The following is a 15,010-nucleotide window of genomic DNA, read 5'->3' on the forward strand; positions in this document are numbered from 1 at the left end:
TATATAAGTTTATCACTTACTGCATAAGTATTGGCCCAATGTTTCATCATTTCTTGGGACTTTAAATGCATATCTTTCTTTGCCTTCTTTTCAGCACGAAGTTGTGCTGCTTTTCTACTCATCTTGTCAAGGCTATTTTGAATTCTATTCCATTCATCATTTGGAAGTATAGTAACTTGATGAAGATCTACTCCACTTGGTAAAAGACTACCACAAGGAATTTGATTGTCAGTTTCTACAAATGAAGTTTAAAAAATGGTTAAAGTTAAAATATTTTCACTAGACATTTTTTTCTCTAAGCAATTCTATGTTGCCACGATATCAAGAAAGGCTTTAAGCTAATTTCATTGTTTTAATTTTAGTTTTCATTATCAATATCAAATTAAGATACCTTTTTAAAGGAATTTCATGGAGTTCACTAAAGATCACTTATTGAAGGTGTCAGTATATGGACTAGAAAAACCATATGCCAGTGATGGCAAACTTTTTAGGGACCCTGTGCCATGCCCTAGCCCCCACTGCCTATCATGATCCTCCCCCATCTTTGTGTCCCATCACCTGCATTTGCGGATGGGGCCAAGGGCAGGGTCTTGCTACAGGCCAGTCAAGCCAGGGCTGAGCTCTGAGCTCCATCAGGAAGCTGGATCAAGTGCCCCACACCCTCCCCCTGTGTTCAGTGGCGGAGCCAGGTTCCCAGTCAGCCAAGCCAGGGGCCTACAAGTGCCCACAGAGAGGTCTCCGTGTGCCATATTTGGCATGAATGCCATAAGTTGACCATCATGGGTAAGTACCATAGTTCTAGCTCATTTTCTGACATAAATTAGAACAAGGAAGTCTCAATAATGGGTTATGAGCTGGAAACTCTCAGAATGAAAGGAGTATAAGGAAGAAGAACACAAGTAGGGGGAATGAATTACTCAGGTTATTTCATCATTAAGCATCTACTATCAGCAAGTTATTTTCCAGAAAAAAGAAGTATACAGAGCAGAGCTACTCTCATTCACCAAGATATTCCCCATCTCTGACCATATGCAGTGCTCCTCCACTGAGTGCCAGGCACATCCTGCCCCACCTCCCTTACCCCATACAAGGAAGGTAGAAAGCGCTCCCATTGGGTTGCTGGGTGAAGGAAGTGAAAAATGTCCTCAGGCATTCATAGAGAGAGGGGAGTGGCCTGAGCACTCTGCTCCCCTACAGCTCTGCCACCTGTGAGGTGCCCACCTTAACCCCTGTGTACTCGCAAAGGACTATGGGGCAGAGGTTGTGAAAAAATGTCAAGTGCAGTAGAGATGGGAAGAGGAGGAGCTCTGCCTGAGTCCCTCTGCCTTTCTAGTAATGAACTCTTGGGAGCAGTGGGATGCTGGGGGTGGTGGCTGAGTGCCCACAGAGAGTGCTCTGTATGCCATCTTTTGCATCCATGCCATAGGTTCACCATCACTAGCCCAGACTTATTTGCCAATGGTTAGCTAGCCCCAGTGATACTGAATCACCAACTTCATAAAAGCAAACCCCACACCAAGACCCTAAATCCTTCCTCTCTTATTTCACTCTACCTCAATCCTACCCTTCTAATGTCCCACTTCAGAGTTGGCTACCCCTCCTGTGGTGCACTCTGGAACTTGAAGGTTATTGTTTATAAACTTTCCTTCATCTTAGATGCATTCCTGTCATGTTCTTTCTATCTTTTAGCATTCAGTGAGATTTGGCTTTCTTCAAGTAAGAATGTATCCTCAGTCATTCTTTCTAGTATTAGTTATATTTTTTCTAAAGTTCCTCCTTCTCTTAATTTATTGGTCCCAGAAGGGAAATAAGAATATCCCTTATTCCTCATTGTCATTTCCAAACTCTCTCATTACCACCATCACTCAAGCAACCTCCTGTCCTTTGAGGTTCTACACAAATTAATCACCTGATCTAGTACCCTAATTACTAGTTCCTTCCCCTTTGAGATTATCTTCCATCTATTCTAAATATATCTTAGATGTCCCTACTTATTTAGATATTGTCTTCCTCATTAGAATGTGCATTTAATGTGGGACTGTTTTTTGCCTTTTTTTTTGCATCCCTAGCATTTAATATAGTGCTCAGAATACAGTAAGTATTTACTAAATGTTGACTGATTAACTGAACTGAAGTAAGCATGGCTTTCCATTGCCATTGCAAATGCACTGCTCTGCTCAGTTCAAATGCAAACTGGTCTTCACTCTTAAGAGACTAATAGTTGGGGGGTGGAGGGGGAGGGTGCAGAGCCAAGATAAGTGCTAATAGCAGCAAAAGCTAGAACCATTGTGAGAATCCTCCCACATAAACCTTAAAATAGCACTTCAAAATGATTGAAGACAGAGATCCAACAAGGTGACAGGGTTCTCTGGTGGAAAACAACTTGAAAGGTAGAAAGAGCCCATTTTTACTGGAACCGGAAGTAAAACAGAACATAGGAGTGCCAGCTGACTACTCCCCCCAGCCCCCACCTAATGTGCCAGGTTCTGAGCCTAGGCATAAGCCAATTTTGTGATCCTGAGACCCTGTCTAATCCAACAGCAGAGCACCCTTTATCCACCCCTTGAAACCCCAAACTCTGAAACCAGTCCACAGTGAGATCCCAAAGTCCATAGTTCTTGGCCTTTTCAGGACTGCAGTGAAGCCCCTAGGCCCAGGGCAAAATAAGCTCACAGTGCTCAGCCCTGCAAGGCATCACAGAGGAAACAGAATCAGCCATTTTGAAAACTCCTAGTATACCAGCAAAAAAAAAAGGCTAGGAAAATGAGCAAACAATAAAAAAACAACACCTAACCATAAAAAATCTGTATGGAAACAAGGAAGAGCAAGGCACTGATTCAGTAGAAAACAGTGAGAGCAAAGTAACTAATGTAAATTTAAAAAAAAAACTGAGAAAGAGGCAGCTAGGTAGCTCAGTGGATTGAGAGTCAAGCTTAGAAATGGGAGGTCCTGGGTTCAAATCTGGTCTCAGACACTTACTAGCTGTGTGACCCTGAGCAAGTCACAACCCCATTTACAAGCTGTTCTCTTCTACCTTAGAAGCAATAAACAGTACTAAATCTAAGATGGAAGGTAATGGTTTGTGGGGTTTTTTTTATGGTAATTGGTCTCATGCACTAGAAGAGCTCAAAAAGAAATTCAAAAATCAAATGGCAGGTAAAAGAAAAATGGGAAAAAATGAAAATAATGCAAAAAGAAAATAACAGCTTAAAAAGCAAAACTGGTCAACTGGAAAAAGATGCACAAAAATCCAATGAAGAAAAGAGTTTCATAAAAAAACAAATTGACCGATTGGAAAAAGGTTTAAAAAAATCCAGTGAAGAAAAGAATTCCAGGAAAAGTAGAATGAACCAAATGGAAAACGAGGATCAAATGGTCATGAATGAAAATCAATCTTTAAAAATTAGAATTGGGCAAAACAGAAGCTAATGACTTCATCGAGAAACGATAAAAAAAATCAAAAGAATGAAAAAAGATAAAAGAAAATGTGAAATACCTCATTGAAAAAACAACTGATATTGAAAATAGATCCAGAAGAGAATCTAAGAATTATTGGATTACCTGAAAGTCAAGATAAAAAAAAAAACCCTAGACATTATATTACAAGAAATTATCCAAGAAAATTGCCTTGATATTCTTGAGTAAGAGGGTAAAATAGAAACTGAAAGAATACACAGATCAATTTCTGCAATTAATCCCCAAATGACAACCCCCAGAATGTTATAGCCAAGATCAAGAGCTCCCAGATCAAAGAGAAAATACTGGAAACAGCAAGAAAGAAACAGTTCAAATATCATCAAGCTCAAGTCAGGATTATGAAGGATCTGGCAGCTTCTACAATGAAGGATTGGAAGACTTGGAATATGATATTCCAGAAGGCAATGGAACTGGGTTTACAACCAAGAATCATCTACCCATCAAAACTAACCATATTCTTTTATAGAAAAAGTCATTTAATAAAAGAGTTCCAATCATTCCTGAAGAAAAGATCAGACCTATGCAGAAAATTTGTTGCCCAAATACAAAATTCAAGAAAAACATAAAAATGTAAATAAGAAAGAGAAAAAAATTTAAAGGACTCAATAAGGTCAAATTATTTATATTCCTACGTGGAAAAATAATATTTATAACTCTTAAAATTTTTATCATTATCATAGCAGTTACAAGAAGTATATATATAGACAGAGGGTATGATAGTAAACTGTTTAGGATGAGATGCAAAAAAAAATCAAGAGATGGGGGCAGCTTCATTAAAAAAACTACTATGTCCAATTATATGGCAATCTAGGTGATATGGATGAATACTTACAAAAATATAAATTGCCTAGACTAAAAGAAGAAGAAACAAATTACCTAAATGACCCCATATCAGAAAAAGAAATTGAACAAGCCATCAAAGAACTCCCTAAGAAAAAATCCCCAGGTCCAGATTGATTCACAAATGAATTCTATCAAACATTCAAAGAACAACTAATCCCAATATTATACAAACTATTTGACAGAATAAGCCAAGAAGGGGTTCTACCAAATTCTTCTTACGACACAAACATGGTACTGATCCCAAAGCCAGGCCGGTTAAAAATAGTGAAAGAAAGCTACAGACCAATCTCCCTAATGAATATAAATGCAAAAATCTTAAATAGGATACTAGCAAAAAGACTCCAGCAAGTTATCACAAGGGTTATCCACTATGATCAGGTAGGATTCATACCAGGAATGCAAGGATGGTTCAATATTAGGAAAACCATCCACATAATTGACCATATTAAGAAGCAAACTGAAAAAAATCACGATTATCTCAATAGATATAGAAAAAGCCTTTGGTAAAATACAACACCCATTCCTATTGAAAACACTAGAAAGTATAGAAATAGAAGGGCCTTTCCTAAAAATAATAAATAGTATATATCTTAAACCATCAGCAAATATCATCTGAAGTGGAGATAAATTAGAAACTTCCCAATAAGATCAGGAGTAAAACAAGGATGCCCATTATCACTTTTATTATTTAATATCGTACTAGAAACACTAGCAGTAGCAATTAGAGAAGAAAAAGAAATTGAAGGTATTAAAATTGGCAATGAGGAGACCAAACTGTCACTCTTTGCGGATGATATGATGATTTACTTAAAGAATCCTAGGGAATCAATCAAAAAGCTAGTCGAAATAATCAACAACTTTAGCAAAGTTGCAGGATACAAAATAAACCCACATAAGTCATCAGCATTTCTATATATCTCCAACCCAGTTCAGCAGCAAGAATTAGAAAGAGAAATTCCATTTAAAGTCACCAGAGACAATATAAAATACTTAGGAATCTATCTGCCGAGACAAACAGAGGAACTATATGAACACAACTACAAAACACTCCCCACACAATTAAAACTAGATCTAAACAATTGGAAAAACACTGATTGCTCATGGGTGGGATGAGCTAACATAATAAAAATGACCATCCTAATGAAACTTATATATCTATTTAGTGCCATACCCATTGAACTACCAAAAAACTATTTTACTGAATTAGAGAAAACCATAACAAAGTTCATTTGGAAGAATAAAGAATCAAGGATATCCAGGGAAATAATGAAAAAAAAATACAAAGGAAGGTGGCCTTGCAGTCCCAGATCTCAAACTATATTACAAAGCAGTGGTCATAAAAACAATTTGGTACTGGCTAAGAGACAGAAAGGAGGATCAGTGGAATAGACTTGGGGTAAATGACCTCAGTAAGACAGTCTTTGACAAACCCAAAGACCCCAGCTTTTGGGACAAAAATCCACTATTTGATATAAAATGCTGGGAAAATTGGAAGACAGTGTGGGAGAGATCAACACCTCACACCCTACACCAAAGGAAAGATTTTAAAACCAAGCATGACTTAGAAAGAGTCACCAAATGCAAAATAAATAATTCTGACTACATCAAATTAAAAAGATTTTGTACAAACAAAACCAATGTAACTAAAATTAGAAGGGAAGCAACAAATTGGAAAACAATTTTCATAAAAAAAAACCTTTGACAAAGGTCTAATTACTCAAATCTATAAAGAGCTACAAGTTCTACAAAAAATCAAGCCATTCTCCAATTGAAAAATGGGCAAGGGACATGAATAGGAAATTTTCAGTTAAAGAAATCAAGACTATTAATAAGCACATGAAAAAGTGTTCTAAATCTCTTATAATCAGAGAGATGCAAATCAAAACAACTCTGAGGTATCACCTCACACCTAGCAGATTGGCCAACATGGCAGCAAAGGAAAGTAATGAATGCTGGAGGGGATGTGGCAAAGTAGGGACATTAATGCATTGCTGGTGGAGTTGTGAATTGATCTAACCATTCTGGAGGGCAATTTGGAGCTATGCCGAAAGGGCGATAAAAGACTGTCTGCCCTTCGATCCAGCCATAGCACTGCTGGGTTTGTACCCCAAAGAGATAATAAGGAAAAAGACATGTACAAAAATATTCATAGCTGCGCTCTTTGTGGTGGCCAAAAATTGGAAAATGAGGGGATGCCCTTCAATTGGGGAATGGCTAAACAAATTGTGGTATATGTTGGTGATGGAATACTATTGTGCTCAAAGGAATAATGAACTGGAGGAATTCCATGTGAACTGGAATGACCTCCAGGAATTGATGCAGAGTGAAAGGAGCAGAAGGAGGAGAACATTGTACACAGAGACTGATACACTGTGGTACAATCAAAGGTAATGGACTTCTCCATTAATGGCAATGCAACGTCCCTGAACAATCTGCAGGGATCTATGAGAAAAAACACTATCCTTAAGCAGAAGACAAACTGTGGGAGTAAAAACACCGAGGAATGGCAAGTGCTTGATTACAGAGGTTGAGGGGATATGATTGAGGAGAGATGCTAAATGAGCACCCTAATGCAAATACCAACAACAAGGAAATGGGTTCGGAACAAGGACACATGTGATACCCATTGGAATTTTGTATTGGCTAGGGGAGGAGTAGGGGTGGGGGGAGAAAATGATCTCTGTTTCCAATGAACAATGAATGAAAATGACCAAATAAAATAATGTTTAAAAACTTAAAAAAAAAGACTAAATTGGAAATCCTAAAAAGGAAAGGAGAAATTTTTATTAAAAATTAAAAGTAGGAAAACTATTGAACTATTAAATAAGATTATGAGTTGTTTTTATTTTAAAAAATGAAATAAAATAGAGTAATGGTTCATTTTATTTTAAAAAGGAAAGAATCAAATTACCAGTTTCAAAAATGAAAACAGTGAATCCACCTCTAATGAAGAGGCTATCAAAGCAATCATTAGGAGCTATTTTGTCCAATTATTTGACAACAAATTTGACAATCTAGGTAAAATGGTAGAATATTTACAAAAATATAAACTGCCTAGACAAACAAAAGGAGATTGAATACTTAAATAATCCTGCCTCCGAAAAAGAAATTGAACAAGCCAATAATGAACTCCCCAAGAAAAAGTCCCTAGAGTCAGATGAATTCACAAATGAATTATATCAAATATTTAAAGAACAATTAATCCCAATACTATACTATCTGGCAAAATAAGCAAAGAAGGAGTCCTACAAAATTATTTTATGACACAAATATGGTGCTACTACCTAAGGCAGGAAGACCAAAAACAGAAAGAAAATTATAGAACAATTTCCTCAATGAATATTGATACAAAAATCTTAAATAAAATACTAGCAAAGAAACTATAGCAATATATCAGAAGGATTATTCACTATAACCAAGTGGAATTTATAGCAGGAATGCAAGTCTGATTTAAGATAAGGAAAAATATTAGTATAAATGACCATATCAATAACCAAACTGTAAACCTTAAAATTTCTTAGACTTGTAAATGTTGGAAATTTCACCATTGGAATGTGAACCCCATTGGCAAGGGAGGTTCCTCCTCCTCCCTTCTTAAGATTACTTTAGGACAGAAACCTTTTGCTGAACAATGGCAACTATACCGTTGTAGAGAGGCCATCCTCACGGCAATGAAGGAATGTGCAGACAGTACAGATAAGTGGATGGAACTGGAAAAAATTAAGCAAAAGGAAGAAGAATCACCTTCCAGATTTATGGATAGAATAATCGAGTTTGGGGACAGATACTTAGATTGGGACCTAACTAAAGAGAGTAGTTTAAGACAAGTTAGAAGGATCTTTGTAAATAACTCTTGCAAAGCAATTAAGAATTATTTTAGAACGCAATGCCCAAGATGGTCAGATATGGACCTTGAAGAATTGCGAAAAACAGCTATATATGCTTTAAAGGGAAACAAAGAAAAGGAGGAAGAAAATAATGATGACATGGAGGAAGTGAAGAAAAAAATGAGATATTTAATAGATAGGATAACTAAATTAGAAAGTGGGCATGATAATGAACCAACAACAATTGCCCCTCCCCAGAAATCCAATTATCAATCCATTACTTGCCACTTCTGTGAGAAGAAGGGCCACAAAATGATGGAATGTAGAACCTTTCTTAAGATGTTTGGAAGGAATACACAGTTTAATAATACCTTTAGAAATAATAACTATAGAAATGATGATAATGGTTATAGAAACCAGAATTCTAGAAATTATAATAATGACTATGGAAATAACTATAATGAATATAGAAATAAGAACTTTAGAAACCAAAATTATAGAAATAGGAATTGGGAAAATAATGACAATTCTCCAAATGAAGAAAATGATAATACTCAACAACAATATATGAGAAATGGCGCTCGTCCAAAACATGCTCGAGGTGCTAATGAACCTCAGAGAGGTGCCCTTCAGGAGGGTGCCCAAGGAACTTCCTAATATAATGAAGATGATTCTTCTTAGATTGTATTGATTTTGTTTATATTAATTAACCTTTTTCAGTTTTTTTTTCTCCTCTCCAAATAGTAGGAAAGAATGAATAAAGAACTTAAGACTATGATTGGCAAATTATGCACTGAGACCCATTTAAAATGGCCTGAAATTCTCCCTCTGGCCCTATTTTATCTTAGAAGTAGGCCTAGAGGAGACTTACATATTTCACCATTTGAGATGCTTTTTGGACATCCACCTATACAGGCTAAGCCTTTCTCCCCAGCTTATACATTGCTATTAGGGGGAGATATTACTATTGCTTCCTATATACAGGAGTTACAGCACAAACTACGTGAACTTCATGAATCTGGAGCTGCAGTACAACCTGGACCATTAGACTTTTCTCTGCATGACCTGTACCCAGGAGATAAAGTTTATATCAAGAATTTCAAGCAAACTGGAGCAACTCAACCTTCATGGGAAGGACCATTCCAAATATTATTAACTACTCCAACAACTATAAAGATTGGAGAAAGGGACTCTTGGATTCACTGCTCACATGTGAAGAAAGCATCTTCTGCTGAGACTGATTGACTGTATCCTATCATATGAATTGTGACTCTATCTTATCATATGAATTGGAGATAATAATCCATAGACAAATGGATGCTGTTTTTTTCAAGAATATATTGAATTACTGATTTTTTTTCTTATTTCTTTTCTTTTATTTTTTGATCAGAATATTTGAATTTTTCTCATTTTTTGTACTGAAGGTACACATAATTAATATTAATATTATTTTTTTCCTACAGTAATACAAGTTAATATATATATACTCTTGCTATAATATCAATATATGCCTAAAAGCTTTTAACTATGGGAACCTGCCATTTATTGATAAAATATTATAGGACTGTGATTAATGTTTGTGTCTGATTCCAGGAAAAGGGATAAAAACAAGGAGCACAGACTAAACCTGGATAGTGCCAATAGAGCACACAAGAAATATTAAAGTGAGACTCGAGGTTGTGACGCTTAACTTATGTTTAAGTCGTAGGACTTCCTTGTATCTACACTCTTTATGAAGTACTTAAACAAGTACAAAGCTTGACTATCATGCTGGCTCCCTATATCCCTGAGAATGAAAAAAAAATCAGACGAGGGAATGACATTTCCCCATCAAAATAGAATTCTAATTCTTTTCTTCTTATATTATGGCAACTTCCTGTAGTCTTGGCTACAAATGGCTAAGTGAAATATTACTGCATCCTGTAAGAAATTACTTTAAACTGGACTTATACAAGGCCTATTTTGAATTTTTCTTATGTTTTTGATTATTTTTCTATTCTTTTGATAATTAACACATACACCCCCATAACTGAACATTGCATTCTGAGCTAAACTTGATATTTTTTTTAATACTTACTTCAGGGGGGATTGTATTTTAATTTAAAATCTAAGAATTTTTGAATTTTTTTTGTTTAAGATTGTATTTTTATAAAAATCCAAGAATTTTGAATTTTGTTTAAGATTGTACTTTTGTAAAAATTCAAGATTTGATTTTGTTCGAGAAAAGATCTTCAAGAAAGAAGCTTGAAACTTTTATATCCAGAGAATGAACTGTTGCAGAAAGATGCCAAAAACCTACACTTCATCAAGAAGATCAAGAATGAACTTTGGATGATTTTATTGGACTGAACTTTTGATTGAACCTTTATTGTAATTGTACACATTTATGCCAAAAGGGACTGCCCCTAATTTGGCTTTCTGTCAATGCGCCTAGCAAAACATTGGTTTTGCTTTCTTTTCTATTTCCTCTCTCAGTATTCTAATTTCTCTTAGAAAATTGAATATTGTGTATATCTATAGTTAGAAGTGCATTGAGAACTACAAATTGATTATGTTAAATGATCAATGGGGAGACTAGTCTCCCAATGATCATCAGGGGGGATTGTAAACCTTAAAATTTCTTAGACTTGTGAATGTTGGAAATTTCACCATTGGAATGTGAACCCCATTGGCAAGGGAGGTTCCTCCTCCTCCCTTCTTAAGATTACTTTAGGACAGAAACCTTTTGCTGAACAATGGAAAGGGCTGCAGCATAGATCAAAATTTAATTATTCCAATCTCCACCCTACTCAGGGCAACAGGATTTAGGAAGGGCTGCAGCATAGATCAAAATTTAATTATTCCAATCTCCACCCTACTCAGGATAACAGGATTTAGGAAGGGCTGTAGCAAAGTATCAAGATTTAATTATTTGAGAATATGACCTTCAACAGACATGTGCAAAGCCACAGACCTCTGGTCGGTCCTGGGTTAAGCTAGAGCCACCATTGGCACAGGGAAGACATGGACAGTGATTGGTAGATGTGAGAACTGAGGGGAGGGAACTTGGATGGTTTCCTTAAAGACAGCGGGGTCTGAGGACTAGAAGGGGTTGGTTGGAGAGGTTGTGCTCTGAGAAGCTTGCTCTGAAGGAAGCTGGAGGTGGAGGCCCCTGAGACTGTTTCTCCATTTTGGTCACGTGAGTGATAGGGACTGATCTCTTTTCTTTGCCTCAGCTATCTAAGGGCTTGGGCCTTTTGGACCAGCCTAAACAGAAGGGGTATTAAGCCTTATTCCCTTCTCTCCCCTTTCTCTCTCCCTCTCTCTCTCTATCTCTAATACCTTTCTTCCTCCTGTTTGTAATTAAACTCCATAAAAGGTTGACTGCTGACTTGAGTTTTCATTTAGGAATTACATAGCTGAATTCCTTGGCGACCTTAAATTAATATATATCAGTCTTTCTAAAGTGATATCCTTGTCACAAAACTAACAGAAATTACATTGAATATCTCAATAGACACAGAAAAGGCTTTCAGTAAAATACAGCATCCATTTCTATTAAAAACACTAGAAAGCAAAGGAATAAAAGGATCTTTCCTTAAAATAATAAAATAAAATTTTTTTCCCTTAAAATAAGTATACCTAACTAAAACTATCAGCAAATATCATATGCAATTTTGATATGGTAGAAGATTTTCTAATGAGATCAGGAATGAAATCAGGATGCCCATTATTACCACTATTATTTAATATTGTACTAGAAATGTTTACTTCAGCTAGAGAAGAAAAAGAAATTTAAAAAGCAGGCATAGAGGAAACTAAACTATTACTCTTTGTGGCTCTGATAGAAAAATCCCAGTTGGAATAATAACTTTAGCAAAGTTGCAGGATACAAAATAAACCCACATAAATCATCAGAATTTCTAAGGTATTTCCAACGAAGTCCAGCAGGAAGAGTTAGAAAAGAGAAAGTCCACTTAAAATCACTCTCAACAATTATATGAACACAATTACAAAACACTTTTCACAAATAAACTTAACTCTAAACATTTGGAAAAATATTAATTGCTCATGGGTAGACTGAGCTAATATAAGAAAAATGACAAATGTATATAAATTAAATTTACTTATTCTGTGCCATGCCAATCAAACTACCAAAAAACTATTTCATAAAACTAGAAAAAATAACAAAAAAATTTATCTGGAATATTGACTATAGTTATATAGAACTAATGAAAAAAATCTGTAATTATCAAAACAATCTGGTACTGGCTAAGAAAAAGAAGTGTGGATCAATGAAAAAGAGTAGAGGTAAATGATCTCAGAATCTAGAATTTGTTAACCCAAAGATCCCAGCTTTGGGGATAAGAACTTATTCTTTGAATTCTGCTGGATAAATTGGAAAACAGTATGGCAAAAATTAAGTATACATCAATATCTCAGACCTTATACCAAGATAAGGTCAAAATTGGTATATGATTTAGACATAAAGGATATTACAAATAAATTAAGGGAACATAGAATAGTTTGTCTGTCAGATCTATGGAGAAGGGAAGAATGTATGACCAAACAAGAGATAAAGAACATTATAAGATGTAAAATGAATAATTTTGATTATATTAAATTTAAAAGGGTTTTTACAAATAAAACCAATGAAACAAAGAGGGAAACAAAAACTAAGAAAAAAAATTTATAACAAATTTCTCTGATAAAGATCTCATTTTTCAAATATATAAAGATAAAAAATCAAACTTATAAGAATATAAGTCATTCCCCAATTGACAAATGGTCAAATTATATAAATAAGTAGTTTTCAGATGTAATCAAAGCTATCAATAATCATATGAGAAAATGTTCCAAATCCCTCCTGATTAGAGAAATGCAAATTAAAACAACTCTGAGGTACTACTTCCCACCTATGAAATTGGTCAATTTGACAGTTAAGGAAAATGACAAATGTTGGAGTGGATATGGCAAAATTGGAACATTAATGCATTGTGATGGAGCTGTGAACTGTTCCAACATTCCGGAGGGCAATTTGGAATTATCCCCCAATGACTCTAAAATAATGCGCATATATATATATATATATATATACACATATATATATATCCCTTGATCCAGTAATACCATTCCTAGGTCTGTATTCTGGAGAGATTAAAAGAAAAGGGGAAAGGCCTACTTGTACAAAAATATTAATAGCTGCTCTTTTTTGTGGTGGCAAAGAATTGGAAATTAAAGGATTCCATCAATTAGGGAATGGCTGAACTAACTGTGGTATATAATGATGATGGAATACTACTGTGCCAAAAGGAATGGATGCTATAAATTTGATTTCAGAAAGAGCTAGAAATACCTAGGTGAACCAATGCAGAGTGAAGTAAACAGAATCAGGAAAATGTTGTACAACATAACAGCAACATTATGGAATCATCAATTGTGACAGACTTAGCTATTATCTCAAATCAATGATCCAAGGGCGATTCTGAAGGACTTATGGCAAAGAATGCTATCCACCTCTAGAGAAAGAATTGTTGGAGACAGAATGCAGATGAAAGTAGGCATAAAACAAAGGAATCAAACCACACAGTGTAATTTCGATGGCAACAAAAGATTATTATAGGGGGCAGCTGGGTAGCTCAGTGGATTGAGAACCAGGCCTAGAGACGGGAGGTCCTAGGTTCAAATCCGGCCTCAGCCACTTCCTAGCTGTGTGACCCTGGGCAAGTCACTTGACCCCCATTGCCTAGCCCTTACCACTCTTCTGCCTTGGAGCCAATACACAGTATTGACTCCAAGACGGAAGGTAAGGGTTTTTAAAAAAAATTATTATAAAATATGATAATAGTCCAAATGACTGTTCCAGTTATATTACCTTACATTTCAGTGGCACTTTTTACTTTTTGAAATAATGTCATGTATTACCCCAAAGTTATCAAGGATGATATATCCTCACAATATTTTTTATATGAAAACTGTCCTAGACATGGAGCTTAGAGATTAATAGTATGATGAGAACAAGTAGGCCAATTTGGCTGGATCATACAGTATAGGAAAGAGAGTAGTGTGTATTAAGTCAGGAAAGGTATGCAGAAACCAAACTGTGAAGGACTAAAATGTCAGTGTCTTGCATTTCATCTTAGAGGTCACTGTATGGATAGTAAAGAGTAATAAGTCGGCCACAGTAGGCAGAAACCAAATTGTGAAGGGCTTTAAATGTCAGTAGTTGTGTATTTCATCCTAAGGGCAAATGGGCGCTTCTTGTGCAAGGGAATTACTTGGTCATTCCTGTACTTAAGAATTATCTCTTTGGCAACTGACTCCTATGTGTCAAGGTCTAAACTCGCTTATGAGGGTCTCTTGCTTTTCTCGTCCACTGCTGCTTCCATCAGCCCTATCAGCCTCTTCTTGGGTAAGTAGCCACACAATTAACACTCCTGCATGAGTCCTATTCTCTTTCTCTCTCTTCCTTCACCTCTCACCTTTCCAGGGTATACCGGGGGTGGGGTGGGGAGTGGGGACGGTCTACTTGGTAGCACGCTGACACTTCCCGCCTCCCAGATTTGCTGGAGCTCGAGAGGGCGGCGAAGCCCAGCTGCTGCTTAGTGCTCTCGCCTGGCCTCGCGTGGAGGTCCGGGAGGAAGCCGTCCCCTCCCCCGCCTCACCTGGAGTTTCTCGCATCTGTCCGGTGCGCCGCCCAAACCGCACCAGAGAGTCGGTCAGGGTGCCCAGGGTGGCCATGGCGCCTCGCGGCCCCAAAGAGCCAAAGCTTGGGACACGACCGAGCCGAGAGCTCTCCCTCCGGCCGTCAGCCTCCGAAGCCGGGCAGCCTCGGAGTGTTTACCTCGGACGCTTCACGTTCCTTAGCAACGTCCCCGGAAGTG

General features: G+C 36.6%; 1 protein-coding gene across 2 annotated transcripts in view; it reads right to left on the reverse strand.

Moving 5' to 3' along the window:
- Positions 1–15,004, reverse strand: part of CFAP210 (cilia and flagella associated protein 210) — a 75,442-nt gene extending 60,438 nt beyond the window's left edge. Inside the window, exons 1-2 of one of the 2 annotated variants that reach the window (XM_007494338.2) lie at positions 14,792–15,004; positions 21–235 (exon numbers count right to left, since the gene is read on the reverse strand). In XM_007494338.2, the coding sequence (XP_007494400.1) occupies positions 21–235; positions 14,792–14,867 (291 nt within the window). In that variant the 5' untranslated portion in view covers positions 14,868–15,004. The remainder of the gene's footprint in view (positions 1–20; positions 236–14,791) is intronic. The other variant, XM_007494341.2, reaches the window with a different exon arrangement.
- Between the last annotated feature and the right edge of the window lie 6 nt (positions 15,005–15,010).

The sequence above is a fragment of the Monodelphis domestica genome, chromosome 4 (genome assembly GCF_027887165.1).
Source record: "Monodelphis domestica isolate mMonDom1 chromosome 4, mMonDom1.pri, whole genome shotgun sequence".
Lineage (NCBI taxonomy): Eukaryota > Metazoa > Chordata > Mammalia > Didelphimorphia > Didelphidae > Monodelphis > Monodelphis domestica.